Source organism: Amblyomma maculatum, chromosome 1 (genome assembly GCF_055883805.1).
Source record: "Amblyomma maculatum isolate TAMU_Amacu chromosome 1, ASM5588380v1, whole genome shotgun sequence".
Lineage (NCBI taxonomy): Eukaryota > Metazoa > Arthropoda > Arachnida > Ixodida > Ixodidae > Amblyomma > Amblyomma maculatum.
Genome location: NC_139344.1, coordinates 34,344,442 through 34,368,653, shown reverse-complemented (window position 1 = coordinate 34,368,653; position 24,212 = coordinate 34,344,442). Strand labels below are relative to the sequence as shown.

Genomic DNA, 24,212 nt, shown 5'->3' with positions numbered 1-24,212 from the left:
TGTGCCGTCTTTTTCAACATGCCAATCTGACCAAGCACAGCATGTTATAAATGTGTGCTGCTATGAGCCCTCAGCAATGCCCAAGACATGGAGTACACATGCAGATGAACTAAGCACAAAGGATAATGTATATTTACATAAAGCACAGCCACAACATTGCAGTATTACACAGGCCCGCGCTGGTAACAGAAATTTGCATTTCAAGTGGAGTAGCAGGAAAATTTCTAAAGGCATTGTTCCAGCTCTAAAAAGAAGTTATCAATAGTATCATCATTTAAAATTGTCAACTTTTAATTAATTAAACTACATAACGTTTTGCTGCTTTCCATGTACCCTTCTCGAATACACTGTCGGGGCATGTCAGAGGCATATCGACATCAAAACGTAGGATAGCAGAAAAGCGTCTCCTTAGAGCAGCTGAGAGGAAGTAACTTATATCAGTCTGACTGATTAATATGCAAGCCACAGCACCAGAATAAATATAGAGATTTAAAATGTGGCTAAAGCCCAATGTGGAAGCATGGCCTGCTGCTGTAATTATGCAGCTTTCATGCTTCTACAAGAGTTAAAAGCAAAGTTATTTGTTTACCCACAGTGCTTTATGTGACATTACAGTGACAAAGCTTACAATTACACAAAACACAAAACACAAAAAAGAAAGCCGGCAAACATAAGCTCCTGCTATATTACCGGGAGTATGCAGTATGAATGTTAGATAGTTACTGAAATATGGTTGCATACTTTTGGCAATCAGCTATGCGTGCATGCCATGGATTTCTCAACTGTGTAGCACAAATTAGAGAGAAACAATTATGGTCTCTTATGATGCTGCTAGCTGTTCACAAGAAACAGTGTAAAAGCCAGGGGCAGTGTTAAAGGAGAGGGTAGTGGGGGCCGCCTAAACAGCCTCTGTCCAAGGATCACAAGAGACACTGTAAAGACGGGGGCAGATTTAAGAGGGAGGGTAGTGGAGGCCGCCTGAACTGCCCCTGTCCAAGGGCAACCCATAATTTTGCCCTATGTACAGTCATGAGCAAAAGTGGTATACAACACTTAGCCATTGACAGAGCTCGGGAAAATTGCATGGAAATTCCATCTAGCTACAGCGTAAGGGACAGCGACATCGACACATGCGCGTCGACAAAATGGGGCACCACCACTATTGTCTCGATCTTATGGATAGTTGGTGCTAGATAAAGCTGGAATGCAGTTTTCTCGTGCACCGCCACCGGCTGAGTGTTGTATACCACTTTTGCTCACGACTGTACATACAAGTTACCACTCGGGTAAGAGATTAGTAATACGAAGTGTATAAAAGACACGAGTGCTGTGCCATAGCCATAGCTATAAAAATGTAATTGACAATGGAGTACTACCTTAGGGCAGGGCCTAGGGCAATGCAAATAGCCAGCCCCTATACATAGCATTCATTGATTACGAAAAAGCATTTGATTCAGTTGAAACCTCGGCGGTGATGCAGGCATTGCGAAATCAGGGGGTAGACGAGCCGTACGTGAAAGTGCTGGAAGATATATATAGTGGCTGCACAGCAACCATAGTTCTGCATAAAGAAAGTAACAAAATTCCCATAAAGAAAGGTGTTAGGCAAGGAGACACAATCTCCCCAGTACTATTCACGGCTTGCTTAGAGGAAGTATTCAGAGACTTGGAATAGGAGCAGTTAGGGATAAGGGTAGATGGAGAATAACCTCAGTAATCTGCAATTTGCTGATGACATCGCCTTGCTAAGCAACTCAGGGGATGAACTGCAAATAATGATTGATGACCTAGACAAGAAAAGTAGAAGGGTAGGCTTGAAAATCAATATGCAGAAGACTAAGGTAATGTTAAACAGACTCGGGAAGGAACAGCAGTTTACATTAGGTACCGAAGTACTGGAAGTAGTAGGCGAATATGTCTACTTAGGACAGGCAGTAACCGCAGATCCGGACCATGAAAAGGAAATAACAAGAATAATAAGATTTGGAGCGCATTTGGCAAGCACTCACAGATTATGACTAGCAGCTTTTACTGTATCGCTCAAGAGGAAAGTATACAACAGTTGCATCTTACCTGTACTCACCTATGCATGGGGCTGAAACGTGGAGGCTAACCAAGAGGCTTCTACTTAAGTTGAGGACAACCCAGAGGGCTATGGAACGAAGAATGGTAGGGGTAACATTAAGAGATAGGAAGCGTGCAGAGTGGGTCAAACTCAAGTTACCGACATTCTAACGGAAATTAAGAAGGAATGGACATGGGCAGGACATGTAGTGCGAATAGAGGTTAATCGATGGTCGCTTAGGGTAACAAACTGGATTCCAAGGGAAGGAAAGCGGAGCAGGGGGCGGCAGAAATTTAGGTGGGCGGATGAGGTTAAGAAGTTCGCAGGGGTCAAGTGGATGCAGCTAGCACAGAACCGGGTTAATTGGAGAAATATGGGAGAGGTCTTCGCCCTGCAGTGGGTATAGTCAGGTTGATGATGATGATGATGATGATGATGATGAATTTCAGAGGTTAGAATAATGCTTCTTCTACCCTCCACATGTATTTTGAGATTTGGGGCCGTCGTAGCTGCCTGACTATACTGCTCAGAAGCAGACCCTGTGGCCTGGGAACTTTGGACCCCCCCCCCCCCCCCCTGTACGTCTTAACTCCGGCGGACGTTCGAACTCGGCCGCCGAGTTCGCACGTCCGTCGGGCGTCGTGTTCTGTGTGGGGTGGGGCCTGTATTCGCGCATACTCATGCCCACGAAAGTAGGGGGGAGGGCGGCCACCGCCGTACTTCACCAGCAGAGCGCACTTCAAGAGGCAACGCTTGACTCTGGGTACCGCCGCCACGCTTGGCAGCTTGCGTTGTCATCCACATTCTCTCGCACAGCACACTCGTCTTGATGTTCCGCTTTATTGAAACTCAATTTTTTTCCCATAATAGTTCCTTAGCTGGAGTGGTTGCTGGTACCATTGAACTCTTTTCAATTCAAAGCTGCTCATTTCCACTACTCTAAGTGTAGCCTTTTCACCCAATGGCACGTTTTGCGTTCCAAGATGGTAAGGATATATTAGAGAGATTTAGCTTGCCGTAGACTTACTGGCGTGGACGTATACCGGTTTACTGTACTTCTCCCACGCAGGCGCAGCAGCCGCAATTGCACTCATCCCTGTCAATGCGCTTGCGCAGAAGGGGTCCGGCAAACCGGTATACGTCTACGTCAGCACCGTCTCCGGAAAGCTAAATCTCTCTATTGACGCAGCCCTAAAGAGAAGTTAAAGTTAGAAATACCTCAACTTGAAGGGGGGGGGGGGGGGGGGGTATTGTAACTGACAGTGTTGTAAACGACAGCCGATAGTCAAGCCTACCAGGAGGTAAGAGAAGCCGCGCTGGCGCAATGCTGTCGTGCCTGCGGCTGCGCGCGGACCGTGGTGTGTCCAGCGCGTTCTGCTGGGTCTCACGCGGAATGCGGCTTCCGCAGGTACATGGCGATCATGCGTCCACTGCGGCCTCGGATGTCCAGGGCGACGACGCTGAATATCGCCATCTGGATCTGGGTGGCGAGCAGTCTGCTCTCGCTGCCCAACATACTCTACTCGACGACCAGAGAGGAGAACTTCGCCAATGGTGACAAGCGCGTCATCTGCTACGTCTTCTGGCCTGACGGTGAAGTCACCGAGAGCCACGATGAATACTTGTAAGTCCGGAGCATCGCAGAAAGAAAGTCAAAGGAGCAAGCGTGTACCACATTTGTTATATTTCTGGAATTATGCAAAGGCGAGATTATTCTTATGTATATACTGTATTGCAACGAAGCCGCAACAGCGTCATTGCGGAGCCGACACTTTCAGTGGACCTTTGTCTCCTCCACTTATTGTGACATCCGTTTTATTGGATTGAGCACAAAAGGTGACCCCATTGAAGTAGCAATACAGAGATTAGATTTAAAAATGAGTGATGTCGAATATTGGCACTAAGGCATTTATTTATTATTACTACCGCCCTGCATTTCACCTTGTTTCCGTAGTTTCTTTACTGACATCCCCTTTCTAGCACAGTTATGGGCCTACAGACCGTCATGGTATAAGATCATTTGGTCGGAGAACAATCAATACAAGTAATGTTATCATTGCTCTTACCGTGCAATATCGTGAGATTTTCTTTACGCTTCCGCGCATTTATACAAGTGGCATGATGGGCATGTTTCTGCACGGTCAGCGTGACGTATTCTCACACTGTTTACGTCACTGGGAGCAGGGACCCCAATAGCAGAGGACTATATCAATCGCATCGTTAAAAAAACAAAAACGGGCCCAAAGCTTTGCTTTGCTTCTCGCCAGGAAGCACGGGCCGCTAAACTTACGCGCTTACGGGCGCAACACGATAGTCATGAGCTCAAATTCTTCATTTGAGCTGGCTGCTAGGTGCAGTAGGTCTCTTGAGGAAAGAGACAAAGAACCGCCGGAGGAGACCTTCGTGTTTGGCGAAAGCCAAAGGCGAGTCGAGGATGACCGGACGGACGGGGCCTCGTAGAAGTAGGCCGGCGCAGCTATACCAACTGATGTTCCTAGCAGAAGACCAAATTGTTATATATGAGTCCTTTCTTGCTACCATAGCAACATGCATGACAAGTCTGCTAGCACCCACCATGCGTGCGCTGAGACGTGCATGCGACGTCCATGCAGGTACAACGTGGTGATCCTGATTGTGACATACATGATCCCGGTGACATCGATGGCCTTCACCTACTTCCGCGTTGGCCGTGAGCTGTGGGGAAGCCAAAGCATTGGCGAGTGCACAGCCAAGCAGATTGAAGCCATCAAGTCAAAAAGAAAGGTGAGTGTGCTCGGCTTAGCGGCCTAACGAGGCGCTTGCGCACCCGACTGCGCCTTCGCCGCCTACTGTAATTTCTACTGCATGGCTGTAGTCCAACGGCAGACGCCAGGAAACGAGCACTTCGAGCAGGCGAACCCCGTTCATTTGTACACTACGTGGAATCGTGTGCGCTTACAGTGGCGATCAATATGAAGGTGATCGCTCGAGCGACGACCGAGGCAAGGAGCAGCGCCACGTTACTTCATCACCCTCCGTGGCAAGGGGAACATGAGAGTAGCTTCCCTCTCTCTTTTCGCTGTTCCTTGAGCTGCTGTCACTCCCTTCTAGCAAGCCCCATTTTTTTTTACGCGTCATCAGACAGATACGCACGTGTCGTAATCTTGTGAGGACGCCCAGTGACATTTGTTTTCCTATGCATTACTAGTCCTGCGCACATGGGCCGTAGAAACAGTGACAGTGTTATCACAACCTGTGAGGGCAGAAACACCCGCCCCTGCTATATCGGCAAAAATGAAAAAAAAAATGATATACAATGCAGATATACCGAAGCCGAGAGAACAAACACAGGAAAAAGGTGACGAGGTAGTCATAGGGGTGACGGCTGTAGCCCGGAAGAGCCTACGAGGGAAAGAAGCCAACGCAATCTTTATCGTTGCAGTTCCGATATCGGCCGCTATGCAGTTCGAAACGCCCGCTGGTCGACGCTCGCGCGATCACCTTCATATTGATCGCGACTGTACAAGTACCCTTTGCGGGCGCTAAAATAACAGGTTTCACAAAGAGCGCTCTTGAACGAGGCGCGCGTAAAAAAAGCAGTTGCGGAACTTAGTGCCTATACGTACAGTGCTGTTCTCAGTCTGAAAGGCAGCTGATGGAGGTACCAGAAGGGCAGATTTTCTTAGTGCATTGATAGTATACATCCTTTGCGTATGCGTTTGCATACTAAAGATACCGAAGTTCATAACGATCTGAGCGTAGAGTATGTAAACACGAAGTGAACTCGTCAGCGTTCTTCTCAAGCTCGTGTACGTTATCATCAAGAACAACCCTTACTATTAAATAGAGCGTCACCACAATAATACTAAGCCTGAAAACTTGTCGGCCAATTTATCGCTGAGATGACTGCGCCTTTTCTTCATAATGAGTAGCTCAGTAGTTGGACTATAGGATTGTCTTTGGTCTAGTATTTTGGGGCAGGTCAGAAGTGATTAGTAAGTGGCGACATTTCTGAAATTAATTTACCTGGCTTATACCTTTATGCCGGAAATTTGAACTGAGGCCTGCAGACGACGATATATAAAGGAAAAGCTTTCGCTAGCAGGTGAATTTTGTCCGGTCGAAAGCTTGGCAGCTTGTTAACCAGCACACTGTCGCCGAAAACTGCGCAATTCTGGTTACTTGCACAGTGCGAGTATTTATTAACAGACTAAATTGATTTCTTCTTCCCTGCAGCGCCTGCCGGTCACCCTCATACTATTTTATTGCTGGGTTATATATTTCACTTCGAAATGCAGTGTTAACACCTGAGAAGTTTGCATGCTTTTTGGTTGCGCTTACATTCATGATGACCCTCGACTGGGGTGTAGGCTATCCGACTTGGGCTTCTTAGCACACTTTTTTTGCTTTCTTGCTGTTGTTTATTGTTGTGAGACATACATTTGCCCGGTGATCACAAGCGCAGTAAGCACTTTCAAAATTGTTGCCGCTGTTTTTTCATCTTATCTAATCTGCAGCGCAAGATGATCATATTGCTTTTTCAGCTTATCGTTCAAGAAAATATCGCATGGTTGGCGAGCCGTGTGTGAATTGGCATCACCTCTTCATTAATCTTTCAAAATATCTCGGCGGATCGTATTTCAGCTGCAGAGGGGAACTACAAGTTTATAACGTATCTAGCTCCAGTGCTCAAGTTTTAAAAAAAAATCGCTAACAGAACAAAATGTTACCATGCTCATAATCAGACAGCCTTATAAGCAATGAATTCTATAGTTACGTCTTGTCTTCCTTTTTTTTTTTTTTTTTTTCATGACGCCGAGGCAGATAACTTTGTTCTCGCCGGTGGGTGGGGGGCTGTCGTAGCCTCACGCCATATTAAAGTTCTTGTTTACTGTATCTCACTGAAATGCCGTGCCCAAACGTTAATTACTGCATTATGGTCTCGGATAGAGGACTGTTCAAAACGCGATTACCTCCTTCGGCCGCGTAGCCCGAATTCCTTGACAGTATCGGTGCAGCGCACGCCCGAAGCTCTGAGTCCCCACGGACTACCGTCATTTTACCTGCATTATTTTCTGCCTCTCGGAGGCACCACGAGGTCCGTGCTTTAATCCTCACTTCGGGCCCCGCTCAGAAGCTCGGTGGCAGATTTCGCCTTCGCCCTCTCTGTTGTGTTTCATATGTTCGTCGCTCTTTCCTTGCTTTTTTTTTTTTTACTTATTACAATGAGCTATTTGCTGCGCCTTCGTCATTTCTTGCAGCCCGCTTGAGTCTTCGGTGAATTCAGGAGGCACATTTTCGCAGCGTTCAAGCGCACTTGTACCTCATGGGAGAAACTCGCTGAACCTCCGTCCTTTTCCCTGTTCTACGTTCTTCCCTTCGCTCCTGTTGCTCCCTTCTTGCTCGGGAGGAACTAGAGGAAGCTAGGGGCTCTGGGCACTCTGGGCTCTCCGCTCGCCCGACGGCCGCCGACACAGCGGGAGGCCTCGCTTGGGTCGTTGTTTCGGCACAATCAGCGGGGAGGTCATAAAACGGTTGCGCGCAGCCCCGCGACCTTCCCATTCTCCTCCCGGTGTGCTTGCACGGTTGCGCTTGCGTGTGTGTTCGTGTGTGGGACCGCGTTGCGGGGACGCTTTCCACGTTGAGTCCCAAAGGGAAAGCCACGTCCCTGCGATAAGAAAGCGCGCCAAGGCGGCTGCTTGGAAGGAGCTTGGCATGCCATCTTCGTGCGCAGTGTCTCCCTCATGATTCTCATTGGGTGTTGTGGGCCTCATCTTCCAAAACCACTCGCTGGGAGGACAAGAAGACAAGGGGCCCTCGGTCTGTTCGCAAGAGTTGAAGGTTAAGGCTCAGTCACTCCCCCCTCCTCTTCTGCCCCTACCGCTGCCTCTCTAATGAACAATTCAGGAAGTCCGGGCGTTCTTCCGAGTCTTGTTCCGGGCCCACAACTCCGACCGGGATTCCGGCTGTCCGACAGCGACTTCTCGATCTTACTGGTTTTTCTTAGTTTATCTTCGCCTTCTAAGAAAAGAGGAAGAAACAAAATTGAATTCCACCCCGTCTTTATTTCGTCTTCGCGGCGGCTCGGAATTTATCGGCGCAAAACATAAACAACTTCGATCTGAACGTTTCTGGTTTCTTTGAATGATCGCACCTATAGATTCAGAACTACCGGTTTGAAACAAAATCCTCCGCGCAGTCGCCGAACTCTATAAACTCGACGACCGATGTGCGGCTGTTCTCTTATAGTTTGCCTAGCAAGAGCCGAAACTACAAGAATCGTTTAAACTAAAGGATTTTGTCCACAAGCAGTGTGATGACTCGGGTTACTTAAAGTGGTCCTGGGTCCACCTGGGCATGAGGAGATAGAGGCACAGACTCGCGATATAGTTTTTAACATATTTAATTAAAGCAACTGGCTCAGCTTGGCTTACGGCTCGCCGTCACGGGGCTGCGTAGCTGCGTCGGCGTGGTGCTGCACGGGCTCCGAAGAAGGGTAGGGTGTTCGTCACTGCCAGGTGGTGAAATGCCGAGGGCTGCCGCTATTTCTTTTGTTTCCAGCTGGCGGTGGGATGAGCTGCCAGGCGTGGAGGCAGGATGCCAGGGACCGAACTTGAACGGCGGCTAGACCCCGGGCTCGCAGGTCGTGGCGCAGCCCCAGTCTTCTGCCTTGCCCGTCTTCTGTTCGACCGTCTCGTCCGCTGCCTGCGATCGCTCTTCACCCGCTCTCCCGTTCGCCTCCTCTTAAGCCCTTTCGATCCATTGTTGCGCCTCCTTTTTACGGGTTGACCGGTTTCCGCGGCCGTCGGCTGCCTTTGTTAGCTCCTCCGCGGCTTTCACCATGCCGCCTTTTCGCAGGTCCCGTCCCAAGAGAGTAGTCGGTGCCTGTTCATATATGGCCAGGTTTTCGTGACGCGATACCAAATATGGGCATGGCTGAGTTAAGCAACTCGACGCCGGCATGGCACGGTCAGCAATGTCCATGAGTCACTGACTGGCGTCCGCAGCCTCGTGCACGCGCACGAGGCGTCACAGCAGTAAAGGCTGAAAGAGAGAGAGAGGAGCTGAAATGTTTGTTATTGCTCCGCGGCTGAGAATAGTTGCGGTCTAATTAATACTTCCAGGAGAAGAGATTCCTTTCCACGACTCACTGCACTCTATTGTTGACAAATTAACCTGTTTTTGTGACGTTTTCCTTTTTTTGAAGTTCCATTTTGTGCATTATTTATTCGAATGGTTGCGATGCCTTGAGACCATCCTGCGGTGCACGTACACGGAAAACCTGACAGGCATTTTTCAATGGGAAGTTGTTTATTAAAGCAGCACTTTGATTGCATATCGTAATATTCCTTTGTAAGAATCATGTGAAAAATTTATGTTCCGAAACTCTTTCCCACAATATGCCCAGACTTTCTGGATATTAAATAGTATTGGTGGTAAAGAAGGCTGAACTTGAGGCGCCTTTAGTTCTCCTCTGCTATAACTACTTTGAAAGGCTAGTTAAAAACGCTTCCTACACAATCGTACCTTGTCTAAATGCCCCAGACGGCAACACCGCACGTGCGCGGTAATCTTTGTCCACGCAGGCTCCCGTTTTTCGGGAAGGGAGTCGTTACCTCCCGCTCTTTCAGCGAATTCGGCAGTTAAATTCATTCGACATGCGTACGAACTGACTGACATTTATTCCTTTTCATTTCACCTCTATGAGACATTTCTCTCTTTTGTTTTCTGTTTTACGCTTAATTTTTGTCACGCGGCAATCCAGCCAAGACAACAGTGGCTCTTGTCAGTTAAAGCGAGTTCATTGTGCTAAGCGATGCGTGTGAGCCGTGGGCGTTAACCGAACGTGTGCAATAGCACATAAAGCCATAAGCATTTGCTTTGGCTTTATGTATCACCTAACGGCGACCTGCAGGTAGTGTACCGGACGATTAGGTTTTGTAAGGCTGTTGTGCCTGTGAACTGCTCTGACATTCGCTGTTACATACTTTAAAGCGACAGAATACCGTCCTGAGTGTCAACCACAGAGTTGTTCAATAAAAGAAGTTAAGTGCTACAGGCAGTCCCTACTTAATACTATAGTGGACAAAAGCAGGAAAGTAGCCACACTTGGAAATAACTTCCTCGGCTTCTGTGCGCTTGAGAAGTAGTTTTTCTTTGCCACTGCTCGGTGCAGAGCTGCTTCTAATTGCATTCACTTAGTTTGGTATGCGCCGCGCCCCCTTCCTCCTCTTATTTTGTTTTTGGGCTTGTTGCGCCTATTTCCCTCTCCGCCAGCCAGTTGGTCTCCCAAAAACAGAGCTGCGTAAACATTGCCAGGCGCGTATGGAGTGTGCCTCGCGATCGAACGCACTCCCTGTTGAAGGGGAAACATCCGGTGAGCTTCTTTTCTTCACATCCCCTCACGGATATCCCGAATAAAATTTGCGCGCGTCACCGCATCAAGTAACGCGGTTTTCGCACCAAAAGCCCGGAAAAAAGAAAACGAGCTCTACCAAAGCGACCTAGCGCTGAAGGCATCAGCGGCGGCTAGAAGTAGCAGGAGGGTGAACTACGGGAGAGATACGAAAGAGTACGAAATAAAAGAGGAGGAGGAGGAGGAGGTCGGAGGGTGCAACGTCTTTTATTTTCTGGAGGCAGAGAACCGAAGTCGAAATCAGTGCTGGATAGAAAAAAAGAAAAAGTCAGGAGCGCGAAATAGAGCCGGGGTTAAAAAAAAAGAATAGCCACAAAAAAGTGAGAGCAAGGCGCGGAGCCCAGCTCGCGGGCCGCCCCTATTACCGCCGAGCCATTTAGCGGCGGCGTTGTTCTTGGGCGCCACGGAATGCCGGTGGCAGCCACACGAGACGTGACACCGTTCGCCGACGCCTTTGGGTGTGAGCGCGGAGGCGGCTGCTGCCGCTGCCTGCATTTCAAGTCGGTGTCAGCTGCCGAGACGGCCCGGCCGCGGTCGCGCGTGGATTCGCGCTCCTGCGCGCGAGCGATCGGAATTGCTCGACGACGCCACCTGCACTGGCCGTTGTCCGTGCCCTTATGGGGCCAAGAACAGAGTAAAGCGAGCTCCGCGGAAAGCTACAACTACTCGCTTCACGTACATCATAAGTTGCGATGACAAGTTGTACCGAGGGCGGAGGGCTCTCCGTGGAGCGCGTGCTTTTGTATGTAACGAGAAGGACCTACTGCTAAGCTAGCTGGCATTGAAGCGGAAGTGGCCGTGTGTCGGTAGTGGTGGTAGAAACGTCATCACACAGACTCTTCTCAGTGAGCCCCTCGTCGGGGACTGCTTTCTTTATTGTCGTTGTCTACTTGTTGGGGGCCCTTTACTTTGCGCGCAGCTGCTGCGAACCACAGTTTAAAAGCAACGACGGCGCATAACGAGTGAAGACCCAAAAAATAAAAAAAAGGTCCCATACTCAGCAAAACTAGCTCCGAACTCCTCAGGCGTGCCCCTGTTTATGTTGTGCCGTGTCGTGCTGACCTTTTCACGGCTCTCTAGGCGCGTTCCTTTTGGTCTATGGCGCAGTACTACTCGTACCTCAGCTCTTCCCAGTGGAACTTTTCTCACTTTTCTAAGTCATTTGCACGTCGTCCGTGCCCTTCATTCTTCATATATTCATATAATATGGTCAGCTTACACAGAGTGTACGAATACAGGTACCTCGGTCTCTTGATGTCATCTGTAATAAGGCCATTAAAAAATTAGGATACTTACATCAAACTTTGCGCGCTGCTCCTCAAGGAACTAAGCTCCTGACATATAAAACACTCATTCACCCCACCCTTGATTACGCTTCTGTTGTTTGGAATCCTTATAAACCGTGTGACATCAACAAACTAGAATCTGTGCTTTTTAGAAAAAGGCTGTACGTTTTGTTTGCAGGCGATTCGATATGAATTTTTCACCGTGTATGTGCCTTTCTTCCACAACTAGGCCTTAAGTACACTTGCCGCACGTCGTAACCTTGAGTGTCTCAAATTCATGTATAATTTAGTTAATTCACCTAGCTTTTCTTCGCTACGTAATTATCTCACATTTTATAAACCTTCAACTACAAGAAGCCACCACTTCCTAAACATTTCTCCCTTTTTCGCACGTACTAACGTGTTTAAGTAGAATTTTTTCCCTCATACCATTGAAGCTTGGAATTCTTTAGGTAACATCCGTTCATTATCGTTAGAGGAATTCTTAGGAACATGTTTTATATTTGTTTTCTGTTTATTTGTTTTGCACTGCACCCCATACTGCACTGTACCATACTGCAGCCTCGTCGAGGCTGCAGTATGTCGAAATAAATAAATAAATAAAACTAGGGCCCCTGCTTGCATCTCACAGTGTTGGCAGGTGTTCTGCGAGAGCTATAAGCAGTGGAAAGGGAGCAAGCGAACGTACACGAAACAAAATATTTTACGCAGCACACAAATCAGTGAGTACACACGTATATACATGGCGGAGAGCATACAGCAAGTTCAAAAACCTAAGGGTAATCAAGCCGATATGTCCAAATAATATGAACGGCCCAAAGTACCCAACAAACGAACGCCTGTAGGGTTGAGGACCACGTTGTGTTGATGTTTTCCGTCGTATCAATGAAGGCAGGCCTTGAGCCGGAGACGAGGATCTACGCAGAGTCTTGGTTTCGGCTTGTTGGTGAGAATGCATAATAAAATTACGAGGGACTTTAGCGACTAAAGCAGTGAAAGGCAAAATCCTGAGTGCCGCATTCTGCTACGCACCCGGTAGTAATAAGTAAATAATTAAATAATTAGACATTAGTTTGAATAAATAATTAGTTAGTCATTGAGTAGACAATTATATAATTAGTTAGTCATTATTTGATTAGTTATTTTGGAATTGCCTAATTCGTCATTCATTGGTAAATAATTAATTAGTCATTTATTAGTAGTTGATCATTGATTGACATATGGCCATATAAGGCACGCATTCGCGCATGCTGTGGTGCTGCTCTGTGATTGGACAAGACCTCTATGACGTCATCCCGCCTCGGCCAATCAGAGCCGCCGCAAAAGTGGGGCACATTTTGTCCACGACAGCATGAGACATTAAAGGTTTTCGCCTTAATTAGAGGCAGCGCGAAAACCCAAGGACGAACACAGGACAACGCCAGTCCTGTTGTCTTGTGTTCTTCCTTGCATTTTCGCGCTGCCTCTTATTATTAGTAACTAGGCAGAGTTGGCGGTGGATCACAGCCACGCCATCCGTACCGGTGGGCTGCCTGCGTTCCTCGGTGATGGCGTTCTGGACGGTCGCCAAGTCCGTCTCTTGGAGGCGTTCACCCAGGGTCCTCGTTTTTTGGACGGAAGAGTGTCGTTGGCCACGAGACCGGAGCGGCAGCAGATGGCTTTCACGCCTGGTCGGTATAGGCCTCTGGACGGAGCGGCCGATTGCTTACGCCTGGAGCGTTCTGCCCCTACGCCAAGTCACGTGTTGTGAGTCCCAAAAAACAAATGGCTCATCCGTAATGGCGCATCATGGCGTTGCCGCAGCTCAGTGCCAAACATGGCGGTGTTCATCGCTCCGTTCGTAAACAGGTCCGCTGGAATATTCGCGACGTACGACATAAATTACGGTCGGCTGCGGACATTCTTGGCGGGGTACACGCAAATCCAACAGGGAGCTGCTTGCGGAGCTGGGGTCATTCGTACTCGCTCGCGTCAATTTTTATCTAAGACTACGGCAGCCGTAGTTCCTCCTAGAAATGTGTCGTCTTCGCTCAAGTACTGCGCCTTTGCAAGACGAGGTATTTCTTTGACGACGGTGACAAATGACAGATATATACTACTCATTGGAAAGGAGGTCGCATGCATTCGCAAGTGAGTAGGCTAACTGCAGCCATAATTTATGTTTTTTATTTTAATCCCGTGAAGTTTTGCGCGTCGAATTTCCATGGGCAAGCAGTTTCACCTTCCTGCACTTGTAGGATAGCCAAAACCTCATTCACCATAAATCGTTGAAGCTCTGAACAACTGCCGGGAAAAGCTCCCAAAAGTGGAAAACCTTGTCAAGTCCGCACAATAAACCTGCACCTCAAGTGACTTTCCTTATGCCGAAACAGTATTTATTCTGCATTAGGCAGTCACGGAGCTTCTCAGCCGAGCGAGACAAGGCACCCAACCTCGGCGCTCCTGGTCGGCGGCGAATATTTCGCCGCAAGCATGGATCCGCGGTCCGCGGTGCACGCAGACGATTTAGCTCGGTCCATTACCGGCGCGTTCTAAAGCTTGGTCTCGTCTTGGCGTGCCTGGTTCTCCCTGTCGCGACGCTTACAGGTGCTCTCGCGCGTCCTTGCCTCGCGAAGCACCGACAGTCTCGTGAGAGCTGCGCGCGCTCTCGCTCCCGCGCCGCGGCTCGCATGCGCCCCTCTCAGAGTCGCGGCTGCTGGCGCGATCGTATGCGCATAGTGATGAGTCTGTGGGGCCGCGCTGTGTTGTTGCTCGCCTCTTTTCCCACCCTGTGCTCTTCCTGTCACTGACAACTTGACAAGCTGTGCGTGAGGCTCGACACCCGTTCAGCTCTTTGTTGGTTCTTCTCATGGTTTTAAATTTTCTACTCCCGCCTCCTCTCCTCATTGTACCGGCAGTGTGTCCTGCTTTGCGCTATCTCCATCCAATCGTTATCCCTTTTTTTTCCCCCGCGCATCCTGTTCCCTCGTAGTTTGCTTTCTTTTCTAGAATACTCGTCTACGCCTTGGTGCGCCTGTCACGCAGAGCGAAAAAAACAAACAATGGATCTGATTGGCGTCGTCGGCTGTGTTTACATTCGGAAAGTGCTTCTTCCTTTGGCGAGCATGTCACGTAGAGCGCTTGAGCACGACCTCGATGAATAAATATTTAATCAGCCGGAAACAAAAAAGATCGGATCCCTTGTCTCGCTGCTTCGCAGGTTGGGCGAGCTTGTTGCAGTCGAACGCCATGCGGTGGTGACAGGGTTACGGCGACCGTGCACAGTCAACGGCGGGAACAAACGTTAGCTGCTCGGGAGAGCTGAACGGGCTTAACAGCACTAAACCAATGCATGTATATGCACTGTTGGTACGAAATGTAGAAACACATTTCTTGCTTTGCGCTTTGCGGCAATAGTCAACGGGTTGCGCAGAAGCTCGTATATTGCACCAAGCAACATATATTTCAGCCGCGGCTCACAACGTATGCTTTTAGGACAGCATATTGTTCTGATAGCTTCCCGAAATGTTTCGTCGTGCACTCGTTTCTGTATTTAGTATGTTCCCAGTTCTTGCTACTAACTTGCCTCTTCCTGTAAAACAATCTGCAGTGACTTGTATATCTTGCTTGTGTTTACGTGTGCGCGCATGCCCACCGCTACAGCTATACTTCACTTATTTTTTTTTGTTCTCGCAGATTGTGAAGATGATGATCGTAGTGGTGGTAATATTCGCCGTGTGCTGGCTGCCGTACCACGTGTACTTCCTGGTCACGCATCACCACCCGGAGATCACTCAGTCCGACTACATCCAGCACGTCTACTTGGGCATCTACTGGCTGGCCATGTCCAACTCTATGTATAACCCTATCATCTACTGCTGGATGAACAGCAGGTATCACCACCTTGTCTTTTCTGCATACTGGTGCGTGACGTCATAACAACTGCGCAAATTAGCGCAGTGGAGGGCCAGCAGTTTAAATCACGGATTTGTTGAAAGAAACGCCTGCAGTGATTTATTTTTCGGTAGGGTGCAAGGTTACCATGACCTTCAGTTAGTACGGCTGAGATAAACATTATTGCTACAAGTGCGTGTTGCTAAGCTGATTGCCATAAACATAATTTTAGCCCTTTAAAATTCCCAAAGCGACCAGGACCGCGCATCGTGAAATTTCGTTATTTATCAGGGATTTGTTTCGATGTGAGGTATTTTGTGTTGTCGTTCTTGTAAGTACACAAATTCCGCCTGGAATGTATCCGTCCAAATTTAATATTTTCGAAGGCCCTTAAGGACATTCACAGCTCAGCCCGCCGCTGTGAATTAGTGGTTAGGGTGCCTGGCTACTGAACCCAAGGACGCGTGGTCAAATTCCGGCCGCGGCGGTCGCTTTATGGTGGAGGCGAAAAGCAAGGCGCCCGTGTATACTGTACGGTGTCACTGCTTGTTAAAGAACCCCAGGTGGTGAAAAGTTTCGGGGAATGGCTGAAGGTGATGCGAGGTTTCGAAGATTTTCCACTGCTGAAACGCACGAACAACAAGGAACAAGGAATGGTCGCAGTCAACGAGAATCTTCCACTCTCAGAAAGGAGAAAACAAATTTGCAGAGGTGTAGCCTGGCTATAGCTATAGTGTACCGTACGAAAGCCCTATAGTTTGCCGTTGATCTTGGCAGATGTAGCGCATGTGTTCTCTTCTTCGTGTCTTCTGTGTTTAATAGCGCTACAGTCTTCATCGTGAATGTGCAGCCTTCCGACATAACACTTGTTTGTTTTTTTCTTATTTACCCCCTGAAGTAGCGGTCTCACACTAAAACAAATGTTTTATATTCTACGTAGTACCATAAGGTATGCCGAACGGGCTAGTCCCCTCTGAAGTAAAGTAAATAGGAAACAGTGTGACACACAGGAATAGATTCAAGGCACGACACTAGCGCTGTTTTCACTCGCTTCGCGCTGTGTGTAGCGTTCTCTTTCGCTCTTCCTTTTTTTTTTTTTTCTAAGCACGAAGTGCCGTCTACGAAACTGCCACACTTGGTCAGGCATATGACATTTTAACCCTATATTAGCCTTTGTAAAAGATTCCACACTCAAGCTACATAGGTCTTGCCGGATGCTTCTGATATTTAAGAAGATTTCATATTAAATCACATCTTTATTCGCATCACCCATATGTTTGGGGCCCGGAAAAAATGCTCAGAACGGAGCTTTATCGCGTGCCCATACCCACGTACAAGATTTTTATAAACGTTATATGATTGTTGGTTTACTACATCATAAATGCAGTAATCGCGTTCAATGAAAATAAGCAAAGCATGGCACACAGAAAAATATCAAATTCTGTAAAATAAAAAAAAATTCTTTAAAACGTTTTAGTGTAACGCCCGAAAATAATGACCCGTTATTTGTCTCTTGTCATTGGTAGGCATGTGTTGAATGCGTCATTCATAACAATTTTGGAAATCATGATTGTGGTTCTAAGTTGTAGGTAAATGCTTTCCGGTTATTACGATGAGTATTACTTCTACATCATTTCCTTAAAATGCTGTCACATTCTTGGGCAACTTATTTAGGTTCAAAGGGGTGGTCTGGCATGGTCTACCGGTAGAATGTCATAACAGAAATTGGAACGTGGGCCTTGGGCAACTTATTTAGGTTCAAAGAGATAAAAAATGATCTACCGGTAGAATGTCGTAACAGAAATTGGAACGGGGGCCTTGGGCAACTTATTTAGGTTCAAAGAGATAAAAAATGGTCTACCGGTAGAATGTCATAACAGAAATTGGAACGTGGGCCTTGGGCCACTTATTTACGTTCAAAGAGATAAAAAATGGTCTACCGGTAGAATGTCATAACAGAAATTGGAACGTGGGCCTTGGGCCACTTATTTACGTTCAAAGAGATAAAAAATGTTCTACCGGTAGAATGTCATAACAGAAATTGGAACGTGGGCCTTGGGCCACTTATTTACGTTCAAAGAGATAAAAAATGGTCTACCGGTAGAATGTCATAACAGAAATTGGAACGTGGGCCTTGGGCCACTTATTTACGTTCAAAGAGATAAAAAATGGTCTACCGGTAGAATGTCATAACAGAAATTGGAACGTGGGCCTTGGGTCACTTATTTACGTTCAAAGAGATAAAAAATGGTCTACCGGTAGAATGTCATAACAGAAATTGGAACGTGGGCCTTGGGCCACTTATTTACGTTCAAAGAGATAAAAAATGGTCTACCGGTAGAATGTCATAACAGAAATTGGAACGTGGGCCTTGGGCCACTTATTTACGTTCAAAGAGATAAAAAATGGTCTACCGGTAGAATGTCATAACAGAAATTGGAACGTGGGCCTTGGGCAACTTATTTAGGTTCAAAGAGATAAAAAATGGTCTACCGGTAGAATGTCATAACAGAAATTGGAACGTGGGCCTTGGGCCACTTATTTACGTTCAAAGAGATAAAAAATGGTCTACCGGTAGAATGTCATAACAGAAATTGGAACGTGGGCCTTGGGCCACTTATTTACGTTCAAAGAGATAAAAAATGGTCTACCGGTAGAATGTCATAACAGAAATTGGAACGTGGGCCTTGGGCCACTTATTTACGTTCAAAGAGATAAAAAATGGTCTACCGGTAGAATGTCATAACAGAAATTGGAACGTGGGCCTTGGGCCACTTATTTACGTTCAAAGAGATAAAAAATGGTCTACCGGTAGAATGTCATAACAGAAATTGGAACGTGGGCCTTGGGCCACTTATTTACGTTCAAAGAGAAAAAATGGTCTACCGGTAGAATGTCATAACAGAAATTGGAACGTGGGCCTTGGGCCACTTATTTACGTTCAAAGAGATAAAAAATGGTCTACCGGTAGAATGTCATAACAGAAATTGGAACGTGGGCCTTGGGCAACTTATTTACGTTCAAAGAGATAAAAAATGGTCTACCGGTAGAATGCCATACAGAAATTGGAACGTGGGCCTTGGGCAACTTATTTAGGTTCAAAGAGATAAAAAATGGTCTACCGGTAGAATGTCATAACAGAAATTGGAACGTGGGCCTTGGGCCACTTATTTACGTTCAAAGAGATAAAAAATGGTCTACCGGTAGAATGTCATAACAGAAATTGGAACGTGGGCCTTGGGCCACTTATTTACATTCAAAGAGATAAAAAATGGTCTACCGGTAGAATGTCATAACAGAAATTGGAACGTGGGCCTTGGGCAACTTATTTAAGTTCAAAGAGATAAAAAATGGTCTACCGGTAAAATTTCATAACAGAAATTGAAATGTGGGCCTTGGGCTACAGTCAAGACAAAACCGCATTCCAGCTGCGGAAATTGTCACAGTGCGAGACGGCAGGCATAGTCGCAGCAATTAGAAGACAGTGACGACGCTTTTCTTCGGCCGTTGTGAACAATGAATACTCTTCTTCAGGCCACGAAGTACAAAACTGTGAGGCCACAAAATACTGCCTCCGAAAGAATCAGATATCATGTGTGGCACCTGTGTGCAAGTGGATCCGGATTTTTCAGTCATTTTTTGTTTTACTTGTTTCGAACTTTTTGGGGGGTGGCTGTCCTCCAAATTTTAATCCTTGTCCCGGGTCAATCGAGTTTTTAACACGTTTACAATCGTTATTGCGACTCCAACCCAGATACTTGTGAGGTTACTTTTCAGCATGGAATTTTTACGCGCTGATCACGTCACCTTGTGAGATTACCGCTGTTTGTATCAGTCACTGGAGTCCGACATGTTGGTCTTCGTCCATGCCAATTTCATGGTTTGAGCCGAAGGGTTGGTACAAAAGGTCTAAGCTTATACACACTTCACGAACTTTACGAAGCAGAGGTCGCTCGGAGCGGCCGTGTTTTCGTATGCGCGTAGCTTCAAACAGCGCGTCGACCTCAGCCTGTAGAAGAGCCGCATGATGGATCGCTACGCAAGGCTGCGCACGGTCAGCGAAGTATCTGCCTGGAGAGATGTGTCTGACCTCCTATCTGGCTGCTTTTACTCGATGCATGTGTGTGTGTGTGTGTCTCCCGGAATTGTGATAAGGGGATGCAGGTGCGACTGTGTGTGACGGTTTCGTAGGATGAGCCCTAATTAAGGGCTATAGAAACCTGTCAGTGTTGTACTTCCACGTAGTAACGAAAAAAAAAGAAAAAATCTGATTCTCTGTTACATCTAGATATGGCGCCGTGCTCGCGACCCGAAGAGTCAGATGATCGATTTCACCACATTATCGCTCGTATTTGCTTTTAAAAGAAATTACTTTTCCTTTTTCAAAGGAACCTTATAGGGATGTTTGGCCTCGTAATGATGTCAGAACTTGCGGAACCCAGCAGAAACCTGTGAGAGTGCTGACGTAATGACTATGGCACGACCCTTCTGTGCTGTTCTGTGATTGGTATTTCATGGTCACGTGGTCTCTGTGACGTCATGATTCGTGAAATGTTTTCGCTGATGGCAGTAGGGTTGTGGTGTGACAAGAACCCTCATGCTCGCTTATGAAAAAGTTCCTACCACAGTACATATATCATGGTGAGGCTAGCCAAAAATAACAAAATAATATGCCTCTGCCCGTGCAGTCATTCTCCGCTTTAAGGTCACAGTAAAAAAAAAAAAAATAAGACCGGGACTGTAGAGATTTGTGACATCTAGAACCGCTGCAATAAGGAGCCTACCCGTTTATAAAGCTTCAAAGTGTTTTTGTTTTTATTTTTAGCCACGGCAGCCTCCAAACCTGTCAGTTTCTTACGATCACATATACTGCCCTCGAACATCTGTATATATACCAAAGCATGAGCATTCGGCTAAAAAAACAAGGTATTTCATATAGTCACAGATAAAAAAAAGATATCGCATTGAGAAGCAGGAGATCGTTATTTTGGCTACTCATCTCAACTCTTCATGGAGATGCACTGACGGGAAGTAACGCTTCACTGCTTTAGACTGTCGTGCTTTTACATAAGGAAGATCTGATGCTATTCGAATGAACTTCGCTGGAGGCGCCTATAAAAACGAAGCTACGCTTTTACAGCTAAGAAAGACCACAGCTCAACTTTACTGACCTTTCTAATGCAAGACCGGACCACGCGCGTAGACGTGATATCGCACACATCAAACGTGCCGCATTTTTATTTCTCCGGGGAATCGGGAGCCACCGTTAAGAAGGGCCCCCACTGACCCAAGCGCCGCACGCAGGTTCCGGGAGGGCTTCAAGCGCGTCTTCTGCTGCCTGGCATTCAGCGACCGGGAGACCGCGCAGCTGCGTCAGCACATGGCGGCCACGCGCTACTCGTGCTCGGAGCCGTACGCCGACACTCGGGTCACGTTCAACGGGACTGCCACGGCCGTCCCGCTGCATACGCTCACCGAGACCATGAGCGCAGGAAACCTGACCGCTGGGCCCGGATCGGCCGCCAAGTTCAGGAGCATCGGCTCGGACGTGTGACGAACGTTGCCGCCGGCCCGGTCGGCCCGGTTCGGCCCGCACGCGACGGCGCACGCCATCTGAGCGGCCGCCGCCGCCGACGCTGTGTTAGCTGCGCGGAGCTGAGGGAGCCGCCGATCATTTGGGCTTGTCAGCTCGACGCGGTCCTCTGATTTGTCCTCTATTTAAATGCTGATTTCGTCGTCCCGCTCGCATACTTTACTTCCGCCTGACTGTTTCGTGGCGTGTCTGGGAGCTCTGGAACGGCCGAACCGACCGACTGCGGGAATCTGTAACGCTGGGTTCGATGAAGTAGGTGACAGTAACAAGGACGTGGGGGAGCCCTGAAGCTTTCTCTGCACCTCGTCTTCCCAGAGACGGAAAATGCTGTCGAGGTTAGCCTTCCTGTTTAGAAAGGTAGCGCAGCAGACCAACAGCAGACCAAAGTTATTCCCACTCCAAAGTTTTCTTACTAACTCTCCATTTTTTTTCCCGCGCCGTCTCGGCCTCCTGTTCGTTTCCTGTTACTGATGCCTCTTGACGGAGTTTATCCAACTGACTCAGATGGGAGCACAGTGCTGGAGACAGGCCACAGTTTCGCTACAGGGACAACAGCGACCAGTCTCTAATGCGCGCCCTGACTGCCTTTGTTTGAAGAGGGCACGGAATTGCTGCCGAATCCGGGGATTTTGGACAAGCCACGGACGCGGGCATGAGAAGCTGTCGTGGCGATGTGTCGGCTCGGCTGTTGTGCTAATGGTGTCGCTGTGTGAACTCTCCTCCTTTTCATTGTTGCGCGTAATTCGTAGATGCAGTGTGACGCTCAGGCGCTAGCCCTTTGTCGTGACGCTAAAGTGTTTGTTCCTCATGTCCACTTAGAGACCGAGTTTCATGCAGCGCGGGCCAAGTGTATTAAACAGACTCTGAAATAATTGTGTCGGACTTATTGTTTTCGGCTAATCGAGGAAAGCAATGTCACAATGTTAGTTCACAGTTTCCTAATGCAACGTGTGAGTGTGGCAAACTGAATTCATGGGATACGTTTGCGTACTGAGGCAAGAGGCGCCTTGTACATTTTGTTGAAAGAACGAAATGAAAAAAAAAAAAAGAAGCTGAGGTTTTAGGTTCATCTTAAAGCAGCGCGAAAACACAGGACTAAAAGGAACAGGAGACGACACAAGCGCTTTCTAACAACTGAATTTTTATTTGTAGAAAGGTGTAGTTATATAGGAACCAACCCAGATAAAATCAAGACGAGACACGTGAAAACCACCGCGGTGCCCCTTTTAGAAACAGTGCGCGCGCGCAAAGTCAAGATTGAACACTTCAACACAACAAACCTAACAACCTCCCACATGACAAACACCCGCTAACACTTCATCGCTAAATATTCACCGAGAGCGTGAATCTCTTTTTCTTCAAGATTAACGGAAGGTGTAGCTACGCACGCGTCAAACTCTTTATTTATCAGAAACGCCTCGACCAGCTCTCTGCATATCCGATCAGGGTGACTGAACAAGATAGTGGTCCTGTTCAAATGGGGGTAACAATCTTTATACTCCCGGCAATGAGCGGCAAGGTTGGACGACACAGCTCCTTTTACTGATCTGCGGTGTTCAAACAAGCGCTCATTAATACAACGGCCTGTCTGACCAATGTAAGATTTTCCACATGAAAGCGGGATGGAATAAACCACAGCCGTGTCGCAGTCGATGAGCGGTTTCCTGTGCGCTACTGTGCACTTCATCCTCGTCTGGGCGCCTTTTGAATCCAGCTTCCTCCGCACTGCACTACAGGTGCACTGCACTGCGGGTTGGTTCCTATATAACTACACCTTTCTACAAATAAAAATTCAGTTGTTAGGAAGCGCTTGTGTCGTCTCCTGTTCCTTTTAGTCCTGTGTTTTCGCGCTGCTTTAAGATGAATCCTATCCAACTCTCCCAGTTTTCTATACTAGTGAGGTTTTAGAATTCGACAAGCTTAAAAGCAGCAAATGTATAAAACTTGCAGGTAAAGAATACGAAATCGTTTTGTGCTAGCATTTGAATTGCCGATGTAACCACCCTATTGGCGTTCAGACTTCTCCGCAGGGTACCGCACCGGGCAGAGGTCGCAACGATGACGTTATGTATATCGGCGCTACATTTCAAGAGAGAAAATGGTTGCTTGAAGGGGGGAAAGTGACACCACCGAATATATAGCTCACAAAGAACTGTTTGGTAGCATCGGACGACTCACGATAGGGTGGTGAAGCGAGCGGAAGTCGAAAACATTCGGCAACAGTGACGAAATGACGTCATTACTAGTTTTTCTGCACTGCTGCGGAACATTGAGGAGAAAACTTACGTTTAATCTGTGATTACTCTATAATTCTAAATGCTAGCGCGAACCAGTTCACATGGTTTATCTACAGCCTTCTAGCGTTCGAATTGTTGCATATCGTTCAAATGTCGAAAAAAACAAAAAAAAACACTTCCGCTTCCTTTTAGCGTGCAAAATTTGCTTGCCTAAAGGTACAGACGTGGTTGTTTTGTCAGAGGACCGCTTCGTTTCTCTTTTTAGAGCCGCAATACTCAACAGTTGTCTAAGTGCGAAAGCACTCAAACTACATATCAAGCTGTTAACGCTTTAATTTGCCGCTAAAATTCTTTTTTTTTAATTTTTATTTAAATATCTCGGGAGCAGTTTGCACCACACAGTGTCTGTGAGGTAATCAAACTGAGCCACCGCAAGCGGTACCACTCCAAAATGTGTCAGACGCATATTTGTGTTTACGACGTTGTTGCTCTTCTCGGCTTTGCCAGCTGTAATGATTAGAATAACGAAGAAATTGCGCCGAGATCTTGAGTGAAATGTCGATGCTCGATTGTGCGTCATAGCGCAGATGCTTATGTTCAGCAGCAACTGCGAATAACGAGCATTCTTGTCATCTGTATTGCTGCAGCCGTTGCACTCTACGAGATGTATATCGCGATGTGACGGAAAATACATCCTGTACAGTTCTCTGGAATAGCGAATGCTCGTAGTTCATATGATGTTTTAAGATATATGATGTTTTGT

At 47.3% G+C, this 24,212-nt stretch overlaps 1 protein-coding gene across 3 annotated transcripts in view; it reads left to right on the top strand.

Annotated features, from left to right (window-relative positions):
- LOC146202114 (tachykinin-like peptides receptor 99D) overlaps nucleotides 1–24,212 on the top strand; it is a 59,314-nt gene that overhangs the window by 23,738 nt on the left and 11,364 nt on the right. For 2 of the 3 annotated variants that reach the window (XM_084587953.1, XM_084587955.1), the window contains exons 2-4: nucleotides 3,474–3,689; nucleotides 4,678–4,828; nucleotides 15,422–15,618. In XM_084587953.1, coding sequence (XP_084444079.1) covers nucleotides 3,474–3,689; nucleotides 4,678–4,828; nucleotides 15,422–15,618 — 564 coding nt within the window. Of the gene's footprint in view, nucleotides 1–3,473; nucleotides 3,690–4,677; nucleotides 4,829–15,421; nucleotides 15,619–20,923; nucleotides 22,264–24,212 lie in introns of those variants that run through there. The other variant, XM_084587954.1, reaches the window with a different exon arrangement.